General features: G+C 37.3%; 6 protein-coding genes across 8 annotated transcripts; 1 reads left to right on the forward strand and 5 right to left on the reverse strand.

Moving 5' to 3' along the window:
- Positions 1 to 384: 384 nt before the first annotated feature.
- LOC118436250 (acetyl-coenzyme A transporter 1-like) lies at positions 385 to 1928 on the reverse strand. Its single transcript, XM_035853922.1, has 4 exons — positions 1586 to 1928; positions 1333 to 1505; positions 899 to 1156; positions 385 to 735 (listed from the first exon to the last, which is right to left on the reverse strand). The coding sequence occupies exons 1-4, from the start codon at positions 1926 to 1928 to the stop codon at positions 385 to 387; spliced, it is 1125 nt and encodes a 374-aa protein (XP_035709815.1).
- Positions 1929 to 4092: 2164 nt separating this feature from the next.
- LOC110854822 lies at positions 4093 to 6032 on the reverse strand. Its single transcript, XM_022103256.2, has 3 exons — positions 5452 to 6032; positions 4898 to 5342; positions 4093 to 4645 (listed from the first exon to the last, which is right to left on the reverse strand). The coding sequence occupies exons 1-3, from the start codon at positions 5986 to 5988 to the stop codon at positions 4146 to 4148; spliced, it is 1482 nt and encodes a 493-aa protein (XP_021958948.1). The 5' UTR covers positions 5989 to 6032; the 3' UTR covers positions 4093 to 4145.
- Positions 6033 to 6585: 553 nt separating this feature from the next.
- Positions 6586 to 9982, reverse strand: LOC110841889 (GDNF-inducible zinc finger protein 1). The gene is made up of 7 exons (XM_022087589.2): positions 9819 to 9982; positions 9507 to 9704; positions 9257 to 9425; positions 8928 to 9161; positions 8672 to 8848; positions 7877 to 8602; positions 6586 to 7793 (listed from the first exon to the last, which is right to left on the reverse strand). Exons 2-7 carry the CDS (start codon positions 9702 to 9704, stop codon positions 7141 to 7143), a joined length of 2157 nt encoding a protein of 718 aa, XP_021943281.1. The 5' UTR covers positions 9819 to 9982; the 3' UTR covers positions 6586 to 7140.
- A 669-nt stretch (positions 9983 to 10651) lies between these two features.
- LOC110862991 lies at positions 10652 to 12827 on the reverse strand. Of its 3 annotated transcripts, none has more exons than XM_035846488.1 (4): positions 12401 to 12827; positions 12184 to 12273; positions 11127 to 12053; positions 10652 to 11021 (listed from the first exon to the last, which is right to left on the reverse strand). In XM_035846488.1, the coding sequence occupies exons 2-4, from the start codon at positions 12256 to 12258 to the stop codon at positions 10932 to 10934; spliced, it is 1092 nt and encodes a 363-aa protein (XP_035702381.1). In that variant the 5' UTR covers positions 12259 to 12273; positions 12401 to 12827; the 3' UTR covers positions 10652 to 10931. The 3 variants fall into 3 exon arrangements, with proteins under 3 accessions (XP_035702381.1, XP_021967889.1, XP_035702380.1); XM_022112197.2 differs by having other exon boundaries at positions 12350 to 12827; XM_035846487.1 differs by having other exon boundaries at positions 12184 to 12827.
- Positions 12828 to 14807: 1980 nt separating this feature from the next.
- Positions 14808 to 15390, forward strand: LOC110853508. Its single transcript, XM_022101787.2, has 2 exons — positions 14808 to 14965; positions 15036 to 15390. The coding sequence occupies exons 1-2, from the start codon at positions 14902 to 14904 to the stop codon at positions 15335 to 15337; spliced, it is 366 nt and encodes a 121-aa protein (XP_021957479.1). The 5' UTR covers positions 14808 to 14901; the 3' UTR covers positions 15338 to 15390.
- A 361-nt stretch (positions 15391 to 15751) lies between these two features.
- Positions 15752 to 17235, reverse strand: LOC110853502 (protein lifeguard 2). The gene is made up of 3 exons (XM_022101775.2): positions 16933 to 17235; positions 16572 to 16853; positions 15752 to 16400 (listed from the first exon to the last, which is right to left on the reverse strand). The coding sequence occupies exons 1-3, from the start codon at positions 17061 to 17063 to the stop codon at positions 15851 to 15853; spliced, it is 963 nt and encodes a 320-aa protein (XP_021957467.1). The 5' UTR covers positions 17064 to 17235; the 3' UTR covers positions 15752 to 15850.
- Between the last annotated feature and the right edge of the window lie 1871 nt (positions 17236 to 19106).

The following is a 19106-nucleotide window of genomic DNA, read 5'->3' on the forward strand; positions in this document are numbered from 1 at the left end:
AACGGAGAAATTCCTGAGCGTTTCCTAGTCATGTCTTTCATAGTTCTTTTTTCATAGTGTATGCGTTTCAAAGTTGTTTTTTACATCGTCATTTGCTAGTGTTCATAGTCGTTCACTACATAGTTAATTTTTTACATAGTGGAGATGTTACATATATTTAAAATAGTCGTAATCTTTCATAGCTCCTTAAAATTTCTCATTTTACATACTAATAAAGCATATTAATAAAACAATTAATAAAACAATTTCGGTTACTCAATTCGACAAAAAATTTATTATACGTTGAGAGTTTTTTAATTTGAACAAACTACATAATTAATCCTTAATATTAAAAGTGTGGGTTTTGGAAGTAGATATTAAATGAAATTCTTCTAAATTATTGTATCATACAGCCTGCCACTCATTTCGTAGTGTCCCTAATTTCCATGCAGATTCAGGCTTCTCTTGTAGCTCCGTGATGGCCTTATTTCCCCAGAAGTAAAACCAGCCAGCACCCATAATCACACAAGCTATCGTCTCAACATAGTAGCCATCGAACACGGTGGAACACAATCCGTCAGAGCTGCAAGACTTCACTGTGAGGGGGTCAACCAACCAAAGGGAAACCGCTTCAGACCCGATTGCCCCCACATTTATTCCGGTGTTGAATAATGTCGCGTAAGTTGCACCATACGCCGGATCGCTGATTTTCGTGATAAATGCAACCTGAGCGACACCCGTACATGTGAAACAAATCTAAAGAGAAAATAACTAATTATATTGAATGCATATTTTGTGGTGACTGACTTGTCTACCGTAGCGAATATATCAATCCCGAGCAGTGAGGGGAAATACCACGATGGGAATGTGCCATTGTTGCTTAAAAACCTAGTTACCGGCACCATTGCTGCAGAAATACCTGTCGAGAGCAACCTACAAATGGTGGGTCAAAATTTATATCGTTATGAGCAAACTCTGCCTGTTTATCTGCATACGTGAGACCATAAGTATTTCTAAATAGACTCATTGGCCGCAGTCCCGACGTCCACTTTGTCATTAGTACAGTGATCAGAAGTCCAAGTGGTGCTAACGGAACGGAGAGCTGTGCCAAAACCTCTTTGGACAATCCAGCTTCTACCAGCTTGAAATCATTGAGAACAGATGCAGCAAAGGCTAACTGTTACAATGAATAAATAAATAAACAGATTAATTATATGCACAGTGTATTACTCATAACTTTGTTAAGGAAATACTGATTACCCACATTGCATGTTAAGCAGAAGACAAGACAATTTTGTACAGCAGGCAATTTGAGGATATGCCATAGTCGAAGATATAACTAATAATTATTACATTCCTTTTGTCCTCGTCCACTTCAGCACTTTCAATCTCTGGATCTGCATCCTCCTCTTTCTTGCAGATGAAAATGAGCGTCGTACAAACAAAGTAAATAATTGACCACGTGAACATAAAACCGGATAAAGTGACCACTCCCACGTCACTTTTTGGCACAATGCGTAAATATTTATTTGAAAAATCAGGAGACGCCAAGTTTATGAAGAGTCCGAATCCAATGAATCTTCCTATTTGCATAATAATGTGACACCAATACGATATTGAACCGGTACGAGCCATGACTTCCTTCTTCCCATGCGCTTCCAGTAAATGGCATCCACCAGTGGGGCCCATAATAATTTCAAGTTGAAAGGCCAGCTAACTAACGAGAAAATGGCTTGGTCGGAGTAATTTGTGCCACGAGTTTGGAGAAGAAGACGAATTGATCCGGCTAGACCACCGGGGACGCCTTGCAATGTGTAGAGGAAGAGCAGAATCGAAATATTTCTCCACTCGAATAAAATTCTTTTAAAAATTCCTTGCTGAGTTTCGGGTTCCAGCTTAGACTTTATCTTCTCATCTTGGTTCACTTTATTATTTATACAAAATACCATTTTTTAGTTTTGTCCTATTACAGTTTACAATCAATCGATATTTGTTTAGATGCAGCGAATAATTAAAGCAATGACTGATGTATGAAGGCTATAACTTGAGACAAAATTACTTGATGATACTTTCAAAATAATGATTCAGTTTTAATGATTCAGTTTCAGTAATGATTCAGTTTCAGTAAAATTTTAACTGGTACTTTTTACGTATGCAGAGTGACAAATATAGAAAAGAAAAATTGAGTTACTTGTTACATGTGTATGTATAACGTTAAGAAACACCAATTAGATAAGTATAACACCCTCAAAACTAGTATGATGACTAGTTGAAGAAACAAGCGATAAGCAAATACTGATTGTTTTTTTAACTTGAAGATCACGTAAAATAAAATAAAATACTACTTTGCTACGAAATACATAAATGAATTTTTGCATGTGTTGTCTTATGTATGTATTCATCCCTGCAATACTGGTCATCATCTTCAGTCGTTGGTGTCGCTGGAATGTTAGTTAAGTTTATTGGTTTGTAATTTAATTGATTTTTCATTAGTTTGGACACTTGCATATTTGCGTAGACATTGCATTGAAATTGCATCATTATTAGCTCACCCTGCGTAGCACGGGAGCTATTGAATTCCTCTTGTCCGTCCGTCCGTCCGTCTGTTAACGACTTTTTTGCATCAATTGATGCTAATTAAAATGTACCAGGTCCGTTTTTAATCAATATATAGCACCGTTGGTTTCTAACAATTGGTGACACAAAATGATGCGAAACAATTGCTGGAATTGATACAAAACGCACCAATAGTGCAGAATATCCGGGAGAAATAATCATACAATTTTGACACGAAGTTTTCAAAGTTACCAAGTTTTCAAAGTTCCAAAATACCAATTGGTCGCTAATGCTCCACACGTGGTGCAAACTATTTCGGCGCTTGTACCTATTTTTCGTTTAAATTGCACCATTGGTGCAAGAATACATAAAAATTATGATCTCTTTTGTCGGCTTATACAGCACCTTCGGTGCAAAGTTATATCTAAATCATTATGACAGGGTGAGCTATTTCTAACGTTACTACGGTTTATTTTTCTTTGTTTCTAATTTATTTTGTGATGTAAATACATACAATGCCTGTCTCATTTAGTTAGGTCTTGGTTGAGCCAGGTGGTCTAATTTTCTTGAGAGAAATCCACCTGCTCCCGGGATTATTTCTGGAAAAGAAATCAATTAAAATCTTGCATGTGGCACCGTTTATGGTAATTAAATTGTGAATAAATTGCTGCTACTGTTTGCATGCATATTGAATTACTGTATGCATATAAGTACATACCCCTACGTACATATGTACACTCTTAGAAAACTGGTATTATCTAAATTATTATGGAATGAAGCACATCACTCCGCTGGCAGGGTTTCAAGCACAGTTTAGTTTTTCTTCTGCCACACATCATCCTGTATTTTTTAAAAATCTTTGTTTGACAAGTGAAGTTAAACGCATTGCATAATTTCACTGAAAGATGAACTTATGACCAAAATACGCATGCAATTTATGCAGCCATGTAAAGGAATATTCTCGTTTTAAGTGTGTGTAAATAATGCTACCCACATTTTGTCATTCGGAATTTTTAAAACATAATAAATTCCTTACATACTCCACGGAATAAGTTCAATGAAATATAAGCTGATTACTAAACTAAACACAAAACATCCAGAGTGCTGGTCAAACAAAAAGCGATACTTTCGGAACCCTGCTTGCAAAAACAGCGTGTTTCTGATTGACAGAAATTATATCGAGGGTTATTAGACAAGTAGCTGGCGTAAATTAAGTATGTTATCGTGCCGACCGTGATTTTGGTCCCAGTCTGTGCCTAAATATTTTCACATACCTTGCAAATCTCGAAATTTGAATATATTTACATTTTGTTAAATTTTTTGATGCATTGAATACCGTAGGATTTGTGCATGAAAATTTACCTACCAAGCAAATTGGCATGATTTTGTTTTTCAAAATTATTTGCCAAATGAGTTGCAATAGGAAATACATACGTGAGTATTAATAAACTCTTAAAATAATTCAATTACTCATTTTATTCCCAGAATGCAATTCAGGAATTATCTAAGAATTTGTAAGTATGTAAAACCGAAATTTTTATTCAAGGCAATATGAATTATTTACTTAATTAGCTGACAATATATTTATTTCATAAAAAAATATTTTCCAGCTAATAAATAATTCCTGGAAATTCCTGCTTCGCCGTGTTCAACTGGTTCTGCCATTCCGTCGTCCATCCAAATGCTGTTGTGGCCTGCGATAATAGATTCGCATTGGCCGCGCCACTCCAGAAGTGCACGAACTCTCCCATATTCATACTTTTCGAATAGCGAAATCCTGCCTTTGGGAAATGTTGCGCCAGGAGGGCAAAGTATTTTACCAGAGCCCGGTTTCCCCCATATTTTGAATAGATTGGATAAAACCAATTTTTAAACCACAAGGTTCCCGGACGAGGAAAACTGTCCCCGTTGGTATTTGACATCATTCTATTATAAAAATCGTTAGCTTCTGCTGTCCTTCCCAAGCCTTTGAAGACGTCGTAAATAAAAATCTCAGCCCATTTACTATCCCTCCAAATTCCAAAGGCTGGGCTGGATAGGATTCCATGACTGGCTGATTCAACAATATGAGCAATTTCATGAATCGGCAATTCCAAATGTTGACCTTTACCTGAAAATTATATCAAAAATATGTATTGCTTGTAAAGTGGAGTGCATGATTTTAGGATCTCTCACTCAACCTTGAAAAAATAATTAGTTTTCTATTGGTATTTCATACTTGCTATACAGACAATTTTTCTGCACGTCGTTGTCTTTTTAACAAATTTTTGAAATGAAAAACCGCTATGGAAAAAAAATCATTTTGTTCCCAAGGGAAGGAGGCCTATCACGTCTCGACTATTATAGACATTAAATAACTGACCCTCAACCCAAGCATTGGGCTCCTCTAATCCACAATCAATTACATTTCTGAAATCATGATGCCCGTCCATAAACGTGGCCGGGTGGCCGCCGGCATACTTCATTGCGTGGAAAATTGCATACAAATTGTTTTCTGGACCAAAATCACCATAAACGTTTCTTGTGTAGCGCCAAACATCGCCAAGAAATTGGAAGGGCCATGTAATCCCTCGATTGACGTCGGCATCATAATACACGACAAGATCTGCGTCAGCATACACCCTTTGAATATTTTGGTTATGTTCAAACCAATGTTCTTTCCAAGTGAGGGGTTGGCTCTGTTGGAATGTTCCGCAAGGGCTGACAGATTGTGTCTTGTCGTTAAAGTTTACCCTGGGGTCGCCCAAATTGTCGTGAGACGGTGTGCCAGGTTTTACTTCGATCCAATTTCCTTGGCAGTTGAAACCCTGATGAAAACGCCAAATTATTAGAGTTTAAATGCTTTTAATCTCTACAAATAAACCAAATTTTAGAAAACTAAAATTTGGTATCATATTAAAATTTGTGGAGAATTACGTCATAGAGTTTGACGCAGGTGTCCTGCGTGTAAATTGAAGAGGCCTGCTTTCTCCAATTCGCTGGTAGATTGTGACATTGGTCGAGCAGGACGATGTCAATCTTGTCCCCTTCAAAAAACCAATGAGTGTGCAAAGTTGCCTTGGAATACTCGGTATTTTTTGTATTGGACTGCCACAAGATTGCAGAAGGTGTTCCAAGTACGAGATTTCTATCGCTCCCAAATTCAAGATATGTTGCTCCCTTGCCAAACGTGTATGTAAACCATATCGGAGAGTTGGATGCGTCATAGATGACGAAATTTCCATCCGTTTGAAATATAGCACGATGCCCACGATTTGCCGTGTTTGACTCCCATCTTACATTGTCTTTAGTGTTGTAAATCACCAAGTTCCCGTCAGTCCGCCATGCTAGCTGACCTGTTGGGATGGTGCATGTGTAGCCTTTGGGGAAGGTAGTTCCGGGTAGGAATCTGCAACAATGTCCCGAATTAAAGAGGCAGAGGACAAAGACAACGATTTGGGCGGAATACTTCATATTGACGACGACGAGGTGGACTCGAAGTGGATATTAATAACTGCGGAGAGGAGTTCGGAATCCTTATATATCGACAGGGATTAAACCCAAGTCATAAATTTATACGGGATCAATTGAATTTTATAATTTTCCAATTCCATGAAATGTTGACGACACTTAATTATGTACATATTTTTCGTGGGATTAGTCAGTTATGAGGAAATTCAGGGGTTTATTGACGTAATTACATAAATGATTGATTTTTATGTGTGAATTCTTATTATACATATTAAGTTGAATAGCATATGCAAACCAAGTATGGAGTGGTATCTATGTATGTACAGTACATATGCGCATTTGAACTTGGATAAAACTTCGACGCATGGGGTTTGGGTATTTAGATATTTATTATGCCTCTAATAACTTAAATTACCGACCGATACAAATTTTGTACAAATTTATACAAATTAGACATGAATGCAAACAAAACATGGAAACATGGGTGAAATAAATAAATATGTAGATGATTTACTTAATCTGCAGATCTGTAGTTGACTGTGATTGACCGAGAGGGATTATGCTGTAAAAGTTTCCCAAAATTAGTCATAAACACCTTAATACTTACTTCAAATACACTTTATTTGTTTTATTTAGACCGAAAATGTGAATTGGAAAACAATTACATTATTACAAATTGCACATATGTACTTGATCACGAAATTATGATTGAACTCGACAATTTTCACAAACTTCAAAAGTATTTACTTACTTATGTACATTAGTACAGAAAGCTTGTAATGAATAGATAAGACATATGAATTAATACTGTTACCACTGAGAACATGGGTCAGTTTAATACTAAAAGTACAGTAAGAAAGCATGCTAAAAATTAAAAAAAGTATTTATATATACTTCAGAGCTACCGATATTCACAATCTTGTGACCTTAATCACTAACCGAAACATAAGCGTGCACTATAATGAGCAAAAAATTTATTGGACAGCTTGGGAACAGTCAATTAAAAACTTCATATGTTAAATAATAATGTAAACAGAATTACAATTGTCATCTAATTTTTCTATTGTATGTATGTACATACGTACATACACAAGATAAGTTGTCCCCATAAACCATTACATGAGTTTACGTTTTGTGGGAAGAAAGCTCTGGAATCTATGGAGGAACCCACCACCCTCCTGTCCACTGGACGTTCGACATAGAAGACGATGATCCTTGACCACCCCCACTGATTCCAGCTTGAACATCATATTGAAGAATATGACTCCTAGAGATTTCAACCTCGTGGTGCATCGCATTGGCACCTTCACTCCCACTCCCACAATAACCCTCTGAATAGTTCAACACTTCATTACTAATGGGTTTTGGTTTCTTTTCTCGCACCCTCTTCCATGCAGACCCCATTCCTCCGTGGGTGCGGCTCGCCATGTGTTGCTTGAGATGGGACACAATCTTAAACTTTTTACCGCATAATTTACAATCAAATGTTTCGCCACCTCCGGCGTTGTGACGGAGAATGTTGTGCCTTTTAAGACTGAAATGCTGTCTGAAACCCATCCCACAAATGGAGCAGAAAAGTAATCCAGCAGCCCCGGTGTGAATTCTGGCGTGTAGATCGAGATCGACTTTTCTCCTAAATCTACGGGGACACGAAACACACCCGAACGCTGGGATTGTGTCCCCTCCCTCGTGCTCTTTAAGATGTTGGAGTAAATTTAACTTTCGCTTATACGATTTGGGACAAATATGACACATAAATGGGTTAAGGGTCATGATCTTGTGGACGTGGTCGAAATGTTCTCGCATGGCTGGAAATTTAAAGAGTAAGTTTGAGTAACGACGATGATGCATACACATTTTTAAACAACTAATTTACAGCTAAAACACTTACCAGATGGAAGTACAAATATTTTGTAGCATTTGGGACAAGTTCGACCTTCTAGCGCTGCCATGACGAGACGATCAGCGTGACTAGGCATTTCTGGCGGAGGTGGTTCAGTCGACGCCATCGTTCCATTGTCCACAGCATCAGGTTCGGTTGTCATTGGCCTAGCGTCGTTGTCGTCCACAGCTTGATCAGGTTCAGTAGTGGGCATTGTTCCATTATCCTCATGTGCATCATGCTCTGTAGACTTGACGGCCACTGGTTTATCATGTTCAGTCGCCATAGTCGTCATCGTCCCATTGTTAACTTCTTCAACGATATGCTCAGTCGCCGTTGTTGTTTTATCATCAACTGTTCTGTCTGATGCAGTCTTTTCTGACTCCACATTCATGGTTTTGGGGGGAGGAATTTTTTCGTGATTGTGAACTTCTTGCTGGTGACACAGTAACCACTCTGCTTTTAGAAATCCTTTCCTTGCTTGAGAACAGGGGCCTTCATCGCACCAGAATTTTGGCAGAGTTTCTTCCTTGGCGTGACCTTTTTGTAAATGAGTGAGCAATAGGGAAATAGTTGGAAAAGAGGGACAAGGACAAATTGGACAGTTAAACGTGACGTTTTGTTTCTTCACATATTTTCTTTTCCCTTCGCGAATGGGAGTGTCACCGACGATTGGAGGGACAGGCGTTTTTGCTTTTTTTATTCGTGGGGTTCTGGATCGCGATTTTCGAGGTTCTAAAAATATTTCGAATTCTGAATTAGTAATGTTTAGCACTAGATAACTATAGTAAATAAATAAACTACTGTATTCTGTGTCGTCCTCCTCAAGTTCAGGCATGTCGTCGTCAGCCTCTTCTGACTCTGATACAAATTCTTCTTTTATTACTAGTTCACACTTTGGTTCAAGCTTCAATTGAAATTCTTCCGAGAGATTTCTTTTGCGGCTGGATTTCCTCGTTTTTCTTCGTTTCGGTGCTGGTTCTATAAAATACGAAATAAGTTTCCCAAGTGCCACCATTTATTTTATTATTTATTATATATTTCTACATTCTAAGCTTACTTCGACTAGTGGATGATGGCACATCCGTCTTTTTGTTTTCAGTCTTGCGGTGCTTTCTAATGGATTCTTTCGGTGTATCTGAAGGAGCTGGGGACACTGGCGATAATGGTTCCCCTCCCATGTCATCGTCATCATTATCATTTACATCCGATCCGTACAAACAAATTGGAGGAGGTGGCGGTGAAGAATTATCTGCAAACGTAAGATCTGCGATGGCATCGTCGTCATCTTCAACTGAAATGTGAAAATTGCATTAAATTATAACTATGCATAATTACTGTCATCATATCAGCAGCAATATCATCACCCCCATTATGAAACTGACCCACCTTCTTTCAATCTTTTTCGTATCTCGGTGTAAACATCAACCTCCCCCTCCGCCTTTTTCTTCCTATTCAAAGTGATGAGGAGGATTTGTTTTTTTATCTTCGATTTCAATGTGGAATATTGTTCTTGCAGAGCATTAAGTTGTCCCCATATCGATTTGCACTCTAAAATCTGCACAGAAACAAATTTTATAGAAGAAAATGTAGGAACATTTGTATCGTTGTATAAATTATTTACAAAAACTATACCGACCTGAGCGTGGCACTCGGCGCAAAACTCGACAGTATCGGATATACTGGCTCCATTCGAAATTAGGGACACTATTTGCTCCGGAGATAAGAGTTCTTGGGGGAAGAGGAACTTAATAAAGTACAGAGAACAGAGCTGCTCATCAAGGAGGGGCTGTGGGTGTGGTGTGAATTTATGGGAACAAATCACGCAACAACGCATCTAAAACATAACAATTAGAGAATAATATATGTAATAGCCGTTTGTTTAGTTTGTTATTAATTTCTGAATTGTAAATTTGTACGCTATTAAGTAATTGGCAAATGTTTCACCTACCTTGGTGCAAATGTTGGTATCCACACCCACTCAGACACACACTCGGTTTTAATTAAATCGATTTTAAATATTGAAAATTACAAGTATTTTTTAAAAAACCAGCCGGATGAAGAAAAGAAAATCATCATTCTTTATTCCCACTCGCCATCACGATCGGATCGATGCAAGCCTGCGCTGTGCTAGTTGGAGATTGAGTCTCACATTATGAGACCGAGTGAAAAAGTGAGCTTTCTCCGTGAGCTTTCTTCATGAATTTCTGTAGCGTGTATGCATTTCACAGGTGTAAATTGATAGCACACATAGAAGTGCATATACTGTAATTTGTGAATTTAAAGTGCTATATATTTGTTCATTACACACAGATTTATTTGTAAAACCAACAGTTAAAAAACTTGTGTACCGAGCATTAAATACATATGAATCACTATGCAAGGACTGAAACGTGATATTTCCTGGCGAAAGGTCGACTCAAAAATATAGTACCTCTTCTATCACAAAATTCATATTCATAAATCATATCATAATATTACACATCCAGGATGTGTAATAAAATTTACGAGCTGCGCATTTATGTGCGGCACCCGACAGGGTAATTTTTAGAAAGTTGTGGTACTAATTTTTGCTTGGAGTACTACACTACATACCTGTCATTTCATTCACTGTGGAGAAAATTTATCTAAGCTTATCTAAATTTAGTTTATTTAATATTTTTGACATACTTTCGGAAAAGAATAAAATTTTTATCTCCTATAAAGCTTCAATAAACTCAATTGTTGTTTTTAAGTTGCTTAATTACTTCCCAAAGTTTCTGACAAAATTGAACTAGTTACATATCAGTATTTTAGTTTCTCATCGAGCATGATTTATTCATGGACAAATTACATGACAGATTTGGTGTGTGTATTACATACTTTGTGACAAGGCTGAGTTGTTCAGTTATAGTTTTGTCGCAATTAATACATCCATTTCTTGCCAGTCGAAGGCCACATTAATACCGATCTGTAAATAATTCGATTTAATACGTCCATGCAATCTTCTTCCACACATGTTTGGTTAAATTGTAATCGCTTCCGAACATACAGATAATACAAGAACAGAATAGAACCCCAACTTTTAGTTATGTAATTTCTTGATCAATCTGGCACCAAAAGTAACTTTGTAAGATTGTAATTGCGGAAGTCGCTCCTTCAATATCGCTTTGTCCTGCAAAAAAAGTATGGAAACCGACTTTATAAATACTGTGCATATTAATTGCCATATCTACATGTAATTCTACTAAAAGATAAGCATATTTATGTATGAGCGTACCGCTATTTTTCTGCCAATCAACTCAATTAGATTGCAGTTTGCATCATCGTGCTTTAGAAACCGGATCGCTAGCTTTCTTAATTGTGGCATTTTTACAAAAGTAAACTCATTTCCAATTCCCTTGTGGACCTCGAGGACATCCAATTCTAATACTTCCAAAGTCTGGGAAAATTTCATCATAATTATCTCCAAGTCATTCAGTTCTTCCTCGGTTTTCAAATTGATCCCACATTTTATCCCAGTCACAGGTCTGTCCATCGCTTTGAGCATTTTTACCATATTTGCTCCAAAACGTGAAGTTGTGATATTTCTCAAATTTGGCACTAATTCATCTCTTTCTGAAATTAATTGAACGCACACATTTTGCAATTGACTGTCGCAATATCCTTCCTCAAATTTGAGCGTGGTTACATTTCTACACAATTGCAGCAAGTAAACTGCGACCATAGTAATTTCGCTGGGAAGAAGATATCGCCAAAATCTGATTCCCACGTTGAAAATCTGCAAGTTCTTCAGTTGCAAAGTGTCTGAATTTAGAGTTCTGACGAATTTGGACCCATCAACATCGTCCACGACGAAACGAAGGGAAAGTTTGACCAAGTTTGGTGTATCGCGTAAAAAGTTAAAATTGTGATGAGAGACTTTGCTTAATTCGAGACTGGTTATAAAGATGCCACAAATATTAAAGAACGCTTTTAAACAATCCGTAGGTATTGTCGGATCGAGAGAAAAGTTGCGATGTCTCCATCCTTCGTGAAGATACGAAGCAATGTATCTGTTTAATTTGGCGATGCGACGAGAAGTGTCAAAACGGAATATTCCTTCCTCGAGATAATACGGGTCGGATTCCAACTTCCAGGTAGAGTTTACTAATCGCGTGCTTCGTAAATCGTGAAGGGGTAAATATGCCAGAATTTTTGACAAGATCTGCAACGTATAAAAAATCATACTTGTTATCAGGTTTCACGTAGATATGCATTTGTGTAGATGCAAACATATATACGTTCATGCAAGATAAGCCTAAATATATCATATACATAGGTATGTAAGTACTAACTGTTGGTATATCAAGCGGGTTTAGGATGAAAGATTGGAAGTCGGGTTGATCCGTTCTATCCAAGGGGGTGGTCATTTCGAATTAAAAAGTCTATCACAAATTAGAGAAAATTTAGTTGTATGGTTATTGTATGTATATATAAACCCTTAAATCCTGAATATCCTACCGTTACCAACCACACACAAATTTGTGGCCACATTAACAAATTTTAAAACACCTGGTATTGTGTGTTGACGTGGAGCAATTTTAATAAGGAATTTAAATGTAAGTGTTATGTGCAATCCGGTATTATTGGAAATTATGTATGTACATATACAGCTGACCGAACAGATAATTGTTATATCATAAACCATACATACTGAATGCAATGCTAAAGTGTGGGACCAAGTTATATAATTCAGAACAGACAAAAAATACATTACATAATATTACATATGTGCATGCGTATATATGTATTCGTTTAACTCATCATTCTGCATTGCATGGTGAACCTGCAAAGTTGGCAGCTTGGGATTTCCACTCTTTGACAAGAAAACAATAAAAATTATTGTAGAGCTGAGGATGAGTTATAGCTTTTCCTTGCATTATCAATGTTAAATAAATATGCAGGTATTGATACATAAATGCATACTCTTGCATTTATTATTATTTTCAATACTTAAATTCTCTCTTGTGATATACATATGTACATATGTATGTATGTATCTATTTATGTAAGTACTAAATAATTTTTGTATCTTATCTTTAAAAAAATTGGAAATAAATTGATAATACTTCGATTTGAAGTTGAATTTAATGCCTCTGAATAATTTAATTTTTGCATATTTACATGCATACGTATGTATGTCACGCTTGCCGTGTGTACGCGTCGAGTGTCGAGTGCTTCACGTATGTACGCTTGACCTGTGACCTGGGCACACCCACTGGACTCGACGCTTGACCTGTGACCTGGGCACACCCACTGGACTCGACGCTTGACCTGTGACCTGGGCACACCCACTGGACTTGACATTTTCTCTGACCTGCGAACAACCCGTAAAGTTGACACTTGACCTGTAACCCGTAAGAACCCACGCTATGGTTGACTTGACCAGTGCCCTACTAATTTAAATTTCCTACCAGCGCCACCTACCGGGTGTTGGTTGTTTTTCGGAGTTTTTTTCCCGCCCGCTAGATGGCGGGCTTTCGCTTCAAGTGCCTCATCGTTTTTAAAACGTTAGAACAATTTAACTTGGAATCGACTACACTTGAACTATTGATCTGAACGCACATAATAGAGTTATGACGGAACGTTTTTCGAGGTCACACCCTTCAGAGTCGTGACTGAACCTTTTTTGTGGTCACCCTTTAGAGTCATAACTGAACGTTTTTCTCGATCACGTCCTTTAGAGTCGTGACTGAGCGTTTTTCGTGGTCACCCTGTAGAGTCTTGACTAAACGTTTTTCGCGGTCACCCTTTAGAGTCGTGCCTGAACGTTTTTCGTGGTCACCCTGTAGAGTCGTGACTAAACGTTTTTCGTGGTCACGCCCTTTAGAGTCGTAACTTTGTGTTTTTTGTGGTCACCCTATAGAGTCGTGACTGAACGTTTTTCTCGGTCACCCTTTAGAGTCATAACTGAACGTTTTTCTCGATCACGTCCTTTAGAGTCGTGACTGAGCGTTTTTCGTGGTCACCCTTTAGAGTCGGGACTGAACGGTTTTCGTGGTCACACCCTTTAGAGTCGTGACTGAACGTTTTTCGTTGTCACACTCATGGAGTCGTGACGGTACAGTTTCCCGTGGTCACACCCTTTAGAGTCGTGACTGAACATTTTTCGTGGGCATACCCATAGAGTCGGGATGGAACGTTTTTCGTTGTCACACACTTTACAGTCGTGACAAGTTTTACGTGCTCACCCCTTTAGAATGGTGAGTCACCATTGGTGACGTGACGAACTGTATTATTACACATCGTCCTATACAACGTGATGATCAAGTCCACGGTCCTTTGCTCTGTGTGAATGTAAATGTGTAGCAATTATTTAGCAGACATTTGTATCGCTAAACTAAATCAAATGGTTTTGATTAGAGCCCGCATTGCGGGCTTAAGAGACTAGTCCTACTATAAAATATAACAAACACCGAAGATATTTGGGAACAAAGTGACAAAGTATTTCAGAGAAAGGGAAATGCATATGTACATAGGTATGCTAAGACTTTGTACTTAGCTGAAGCTTACGAGCAAACCTTAATTTTACATTTTTAGATATGTAGAAATGTGCAAGGTATAATGACAGGTAAAAGGAAGAACCACGATCCGGAGCTCGCATAACAGAGCATGTCATGTCATGACCACAATTGACACGCCAATTAACAATTTAATCCATGCGGCTTGCATAGTTTTACAGCATGCGCTTAATCCATATTTCTGCGGAAAAACATTATGAATTTTCCACCACGATTTCTCGGAAATGATTAACGAATAACCAACCCGAACACCTATTTTAATCGAGTTACGAACATGTCATAAAAATCGTCAAAACTTTACATTGACATTTAATCCTCACTTATGAACAAAATTCAATGATAAGTATGAAATAGATTTATTAGCTTACTATACGATTTTTATTTCATATAAAAGGTGAACATCCACCTTAATCGGCACCACAGTCCAGTTTGTCTTCTTCGCCTTTAAAATTTCAAACCTTATAGAAATTCTTCATCAAGCTCAATTTCAAAATGAATTTTGCTTCTATAGTCCTCGCCGTTCTGATGGCCGCTAATTTTGCTGCTGGTCAAACCTGTAAGTTTTCCCCATAAAATGTCCAATTTTGTACCCTTCATAATTTTAACATTTACCTATTCTAAAAAAGTATGGACCTGCAACACCAAGGCCAATCAATGGACCGCCTGCTACTCGCCAAACTTTATAACACCGACGAGCAGGGTCTATGCCCGTTACGACATTTACGAACCGGGAACGGCCGCCGGGGAATCAAACTGCAAATGTATGAATGTTTTTGCTGGTGAACTGACCTGGGTGGACTTGTACAAACAGGAAGCCGGTCATTTCGTCGGGAATCCATATTGGTATGCGCAAGGAGTCTACTACAAGGCACAGATTACGTGCTATACCACCACTGCCAAAAGCATTCAATGGAGCTTTTATTACTAATTTGATTGTCTGACGAATAATAAATTGCTGTCCGAAAGCATTGTGAAGAAAAATAAGAGTATTTAACTAAATAATTGATTTCTCACTGTAGTCTTGGACCGACAAAGCTTATATATCTAGGACTATATATCCAGGATTAGCTCGATGGGCACAGTAGGATTCTAAATTTTTTTCTAGAACTTTGTTACGGCATTTTTATTTGGACTATGAGTCATATTGCATATCTATGACTAAACAAATTTTGTTACCTTTTCGGTTTAGCTGGTAATTTGACCACTCTAATTCGGGCGTAAACTAAGTTCCGTGAAATATTTAGTTTCAAACCGTGTTTTACTGATTTGCTGCTGGAATCCAGTTTTGACGCAATTTTTATAGATTTTATATCTACATATGCAAATCTACATATACCCATAATTAACTATACTTGGAAGTATTTATTATTGTACAGGTATTAATTTTATTACATAAACGTGTGTGCAATGTACAGAAATATACATATTTATCATTATACTTTTACACTTCTCTCGCCGGGTCACTGCCGTTTTGCGAATTTACACCTTCCTCAGTGTTCCGATGATGCACCGATGACGTCCCATAAACGGGATAAAACCAAAACCAGTGCCCACAACCACTCCCTCTCACATTATTTCCTGCGTTCGACTGACTAGCAGTTATGATTAGAAGAATCAGTACAAAAATCGCGATGGTTATTATATAGAGCAGCATCGAGGCCAAGATGAAGTCCTCCGGCGAGCAGGCCATCTTGGACGAGGGTTCACCAAACATAATTCCTCTGGCGATGGCTATCCAAATCATTCCGAAAAGAACGGTTACAATCAGGCAGGCTCCGAGAATTCCGGCGACCATCCCCTCCTGGTCCTTATTTTCAGGCAGGTCTCGAACCACGAAGTACATGATGGCCCCTGCGGCAGCCGTTGAGGTCAAGGAAATGAAAAACCCGGTCAAATAGGTCAATTCCTGGCGAGTTTGGAGGGAGAAAAGTAACAAGGAAACAACCATGCAGACCATCATTCCAATTACGAAGAATACTGATTGTTTTGTCCTGAAATTAATAAATTGTACATATTATCAGGATTTGGGAGCAGGCATTTGAATACACATTTAAATCTGTGTCACTTAAATATGTATTTAGCAACAACTTTCATCAATTTCTCAAATTGATAAAATTCCCGATTTATGAAAATCGAGCTTCACGATTTGTTATAAGACTTACTCGATATACGCCGTCAATATGGCGAGCGGTATCGACGTGCAAATTGTGACAAGAGCAAGAACAACATAGTTCCACGGAGTCTTAGAAATAGTCTTGGGTTGAAATAGGATTATTAAGATTATCGCCAAATCCACTAAAGCAAATCCGAAGGAGGCATAGACAAAGATGTCCTGAATATACATGGACTTGTGTAGTTTGCTATTAATTTCAGTGTGGAAAGTTAGCAGGGCAACGAGTCCGAAGGTGAAGAGAATTTGGATGAGCAGGATGGAAAATACTTTCCTAAATGAGACATTAATAAATCCTATTACATAGTTGCTAATTTTTATTTTAGATTAATTAAATTAAAATTATTGATTACCTCGCAAATCCAATGCGAATAGATTTATCTGTGAATAGTAACGTTTCATCTTTACTGTATTCAAAATTTGGTGGATTATAATAATTTTGGGGTTCCTCCGTATAAGTAAAAACTTGAGGAGACGATGACATTTCAATTGTAGTTGTTTTTTTTACTGTGTATCCAATCAAATGTGGTCCTAACAATTTATGTTTTTTAATTCTTATAATTTCTTGGAAATTCGTTTTTTATAAAAATTTCTATCATGTTTACTGTACAACTGACCACTCTGTCTAGCCTTGTTCTCTTTATTATGGGACAGATGTGATGCAAATTATGTCAAGTTTAACATTTAGTATGTGACGCAAAATAGTGATAACGAGAATTTACATATAACCACAATTATTTCTGATACGATTTATGACGTGATGATTAATTCCCATGTTGAGACCAAGCTGATTACGTTTACATACGTATGTATTTATGTACATATCCATATAAATGCGTCCAAGTTTACATGGGTACACAAAACATCAATTTGTCATCCGCATACACTGTTTACTGATAATAAAGGAGTTTTCGTATAGAAGATCTATTTATATCGTTTAATGCGTCATGATTATTATAAATGTACACAAACATTTCATGCATTTAAGAGGATAACGTCACAATATCTGTGATTCGTTTCCGCCAATTTTTCGATGTGTACATATGTTAGTCGGACACCAAGCTGGATAACATTTATGATGCTAACCCTTTAATTTGGGGATTCAAAACCGGACTAATTAGTGAAAAGGAGCACGAATCAGACTTTTATAGTCCCCGACAGTTGCTTCCTCATTCAATATCAAATTCAGCCTTTTTGAAATTTTAACTTTTTCGAAGTTACTCAAAAAATTAAAACAAATCGATTTTGATTTCAGATATCACAAAGCAACTGTCTGAGACGAGAATGCGTAAAAATTTTCAAAATTCGAGAAATATTGGAATTTTGGCGAGCGTTTAAAGATCGACTGAATATATACCTACCCACATCCTAATAAAATTTTATGAACGCTAATTCAAATTTTATAAACAATTGTTTGGAATTTCTGATTTGACAAAAAATCGGTATATCTCATGTTATCAAACGTATATAAATATGCACACATACATACATGCATTATGTATGTTCATGCATATCTACATTGCATATGAATAGGTGAGCTAAATAATGAATTCACTAACTTATCTTCTTGACAGTTATTGAGTTCGTTGGGATCGTGGGGTTCTGACGATGCATATTATTCGTGATTAAATAATTTGAATGAGTCAGCACAGTTGTATGGCAATGTTATGCATTCATATTTATTTACAAGCATGTGCATACAGCTAACATATTTTAGATCGCGTTGATGAAACTCTTCACCTTCATTTTATTATAGATAAAGTACATATGTATGGCCTTATCGAAAAATATTGCTTCTGATATTGTGAATTCTCGAAGTAAACGGGACAGATTTGATTTGAATTTCAGCCCGCCTCCAATGTTAATCAAGTGGGCACGTGATTTTGGCGCGTAGAAATTCTGTCCCATTTACTTCGATGCACCGCAATAGTCGCCATGTTATGAACACCTCAGTAAGTTTGCTTTACACATATCGTTCAAAAAATGGTCCATCACATTTCAAACTTGAAATGTTATGAAGAACTATTTAGTTCATAAATCTAATTGTCATCAATAAGTGGCAATTGTAATTATTGCATTATGCGCATTTCAATACAAAATACATAAAATGTTTCAAAGAACACCTACATAAGAATGATATTAATTCGCATTAAGTTATTAATTTTTTTATTCGACATAAATCGGGTTGTTATACTCATAATTTACTTCCTAGATTTTACTCCATGCTACAAACTTGTAGAAACTACCTAGTTCAGTATTCAATACCATCGATAAGGGCAGATGTCCCACTGACAATCAGTCAAGCAACCGAACTCACGTGGGTGGATACAGCACAACCGACAAATTCCAGGATTGTTATTCTCTAGGAGGTAGGTCACCTGAGATTTCAAGCAAGTCAAGTAAACGCTACAAATTGTAGTGCAATTAACGCATTGATCAATCCAGATCGGAGGCCTGATGTCGTCCGCAGGAAGTTTTTGGCTGGTTCCCCCAGAAATCATCACTGCTATCAGAAGAATGCTCAAAG

This window comes from Folsomia candida, unplaced genomic scaffold (genome assembly GCF_002217175.1).
Source record: "Folsomia candida strain VU population unplaced genomic scaffold, ASM221717v1 Fcan01_Sc001, whole genome shotgun sequence".
Taxonomy (NCBI): domain Eukaryota; kingdom Metazoa; phylum Arthropoda; class Collembola; order Entomobryomorpha; family Isotomidae; genus Folsomia; species Folsomia candida.

What these genes read in the sequence shown, in the direction of transcription:
- LOC110854822 (XM_022103256.2), bottom strand. Translation starts at nt 5,988, where the DNA reads ATGAAGTATTCCGCCCAAATCGTTGTCTTTGTCCTCTGCCTCTTTAAT. An exon ending in CCTGCGTCAAACTCTATGAC is followed by an intron (nt 5,343 to 5,451) that starts GTAATTCTCCAC and finishes CGTTTTCATCAG; the next exon opens with GGTTTCAACTGCCAAGGAAA. An exon ending in GCCCAATGCTTGGGTTGAGG is followed by an intron (nt 4,646 to 4,897) that starts GTCAGTTATTTA and finishes TATAATTTTCAG; the next exon opens with GTAAAGGTCAACATTTGGAA.
- LOC118436250 (XM_035853922.1), bottom strand. Translation starts at nt 1,928, where the DNA reads ATGGTATTTTGTATAAATAATAAAGTGAACCAAGATGAGAAGATAAAG. An exon ending in ACCGGTTCAATATCGTATTG is followed by an intron (nt 1,506 to 1,585) that starts GTGTCACATTAT and finishes ATTTTTCAAATA; the next exon opens with AATATTTACGCATTGTGCCA. An exon ending in TTGTAGGTTGCTCTCGACAG is followed by an intron (nt 736 to 898) that starts GTATTTCTGCAG and finishes TTTTCTCTTTAG; the next exon opens with ATTTGTTTCACATGTACGGG.
- LOC110841889 (XM_022087589.2), bottom strand. Translation starts at nt 9,704, where the DNA reads ATGCGTTGTTGCGTGATTTGTTCCCATAAATTCACACCACACCCACAG. An exon ending in GCCATCATCCACTAGTCGAA is followed by an intron (nt 8,849 to 8,927) that starts GTAAGCTTAGAA and finishes CGTATTTTATAG; the next exon opens with AACCAGCACCGAAACGAAGA. An exon ending in GGAGGACGACACAGAATACA is followed by an intron (nt 8,603 to 8,671) that starts GTAGTTTATTTA and finishes AAATATTTTTAG; the next exon opens with AACCTCGAAAATCGCGATCC.
- LOC110862991 (XM_035846488.1), bottom strand. Translation starts at nt 12,258, where the DNA reads ATGACCACCCCCTTGGATAGAACGGATCAACCCGACTTCCAATCTTTC. An exon ending in ACCCGCTTGATATACCAACA is followed by an intron (nt 12,054 to 12,183) that starts GTTAGTACTTAC and finishes TATACGTTGCAG; the next exon opens with ATCTTGTCAAAAATTCTGGC. An exon ending in TGATTGGCAGAAAAATAGCG is followed by an intron (nt 11,022 to 11,126) that starts GTACGCTCATAC and finishes CTTTTTTTGCAG; the next exon opens with GACAAAGCGATATTGAAGGA.
- LOC110853502 (XM_022101775.2), bottom strand. Translation starts at nt 17,063, where the DNA reads ATGTCATCGTCTCCTCAAGTTTTTACTTATACGGAGGAACCCCAAAAT. An exon ending in ATTCGCATTGGATTTGCGAG is followed by an intron (nt 16,854 to 16,932) that starts GTAATCAATAAT and finishes TGTCTCATTTAG; the next exon opens with GAAAGTATTTTCCATCCTGC. An exon ending in ATATTGACGGCGTATATCGA is followed by an intron (nt 16,401 to 16,571) that starts GTAAGTCTTATA and finishes TATTAATTTCAG; the next exon opens with GACAAAACAATCAGTATTCT.
- LOC110853508 (XM_022101787.2), top strand. Translation starts at nt 14,902, where the DNA reads ATGAATTTTGCTTCTATAGTCCTCGCCGTTCTGATGGCCGCTAATTTT. An exon ending in TTTTGCTGCTGGTCAAACCT is followed by an intron (nt 14,966 to 15,035) that starts GTAAGTTTTCCC and finishes ATTCTAAAAAAG; the next exon opens with TATGGACCTGCAACACCAAG.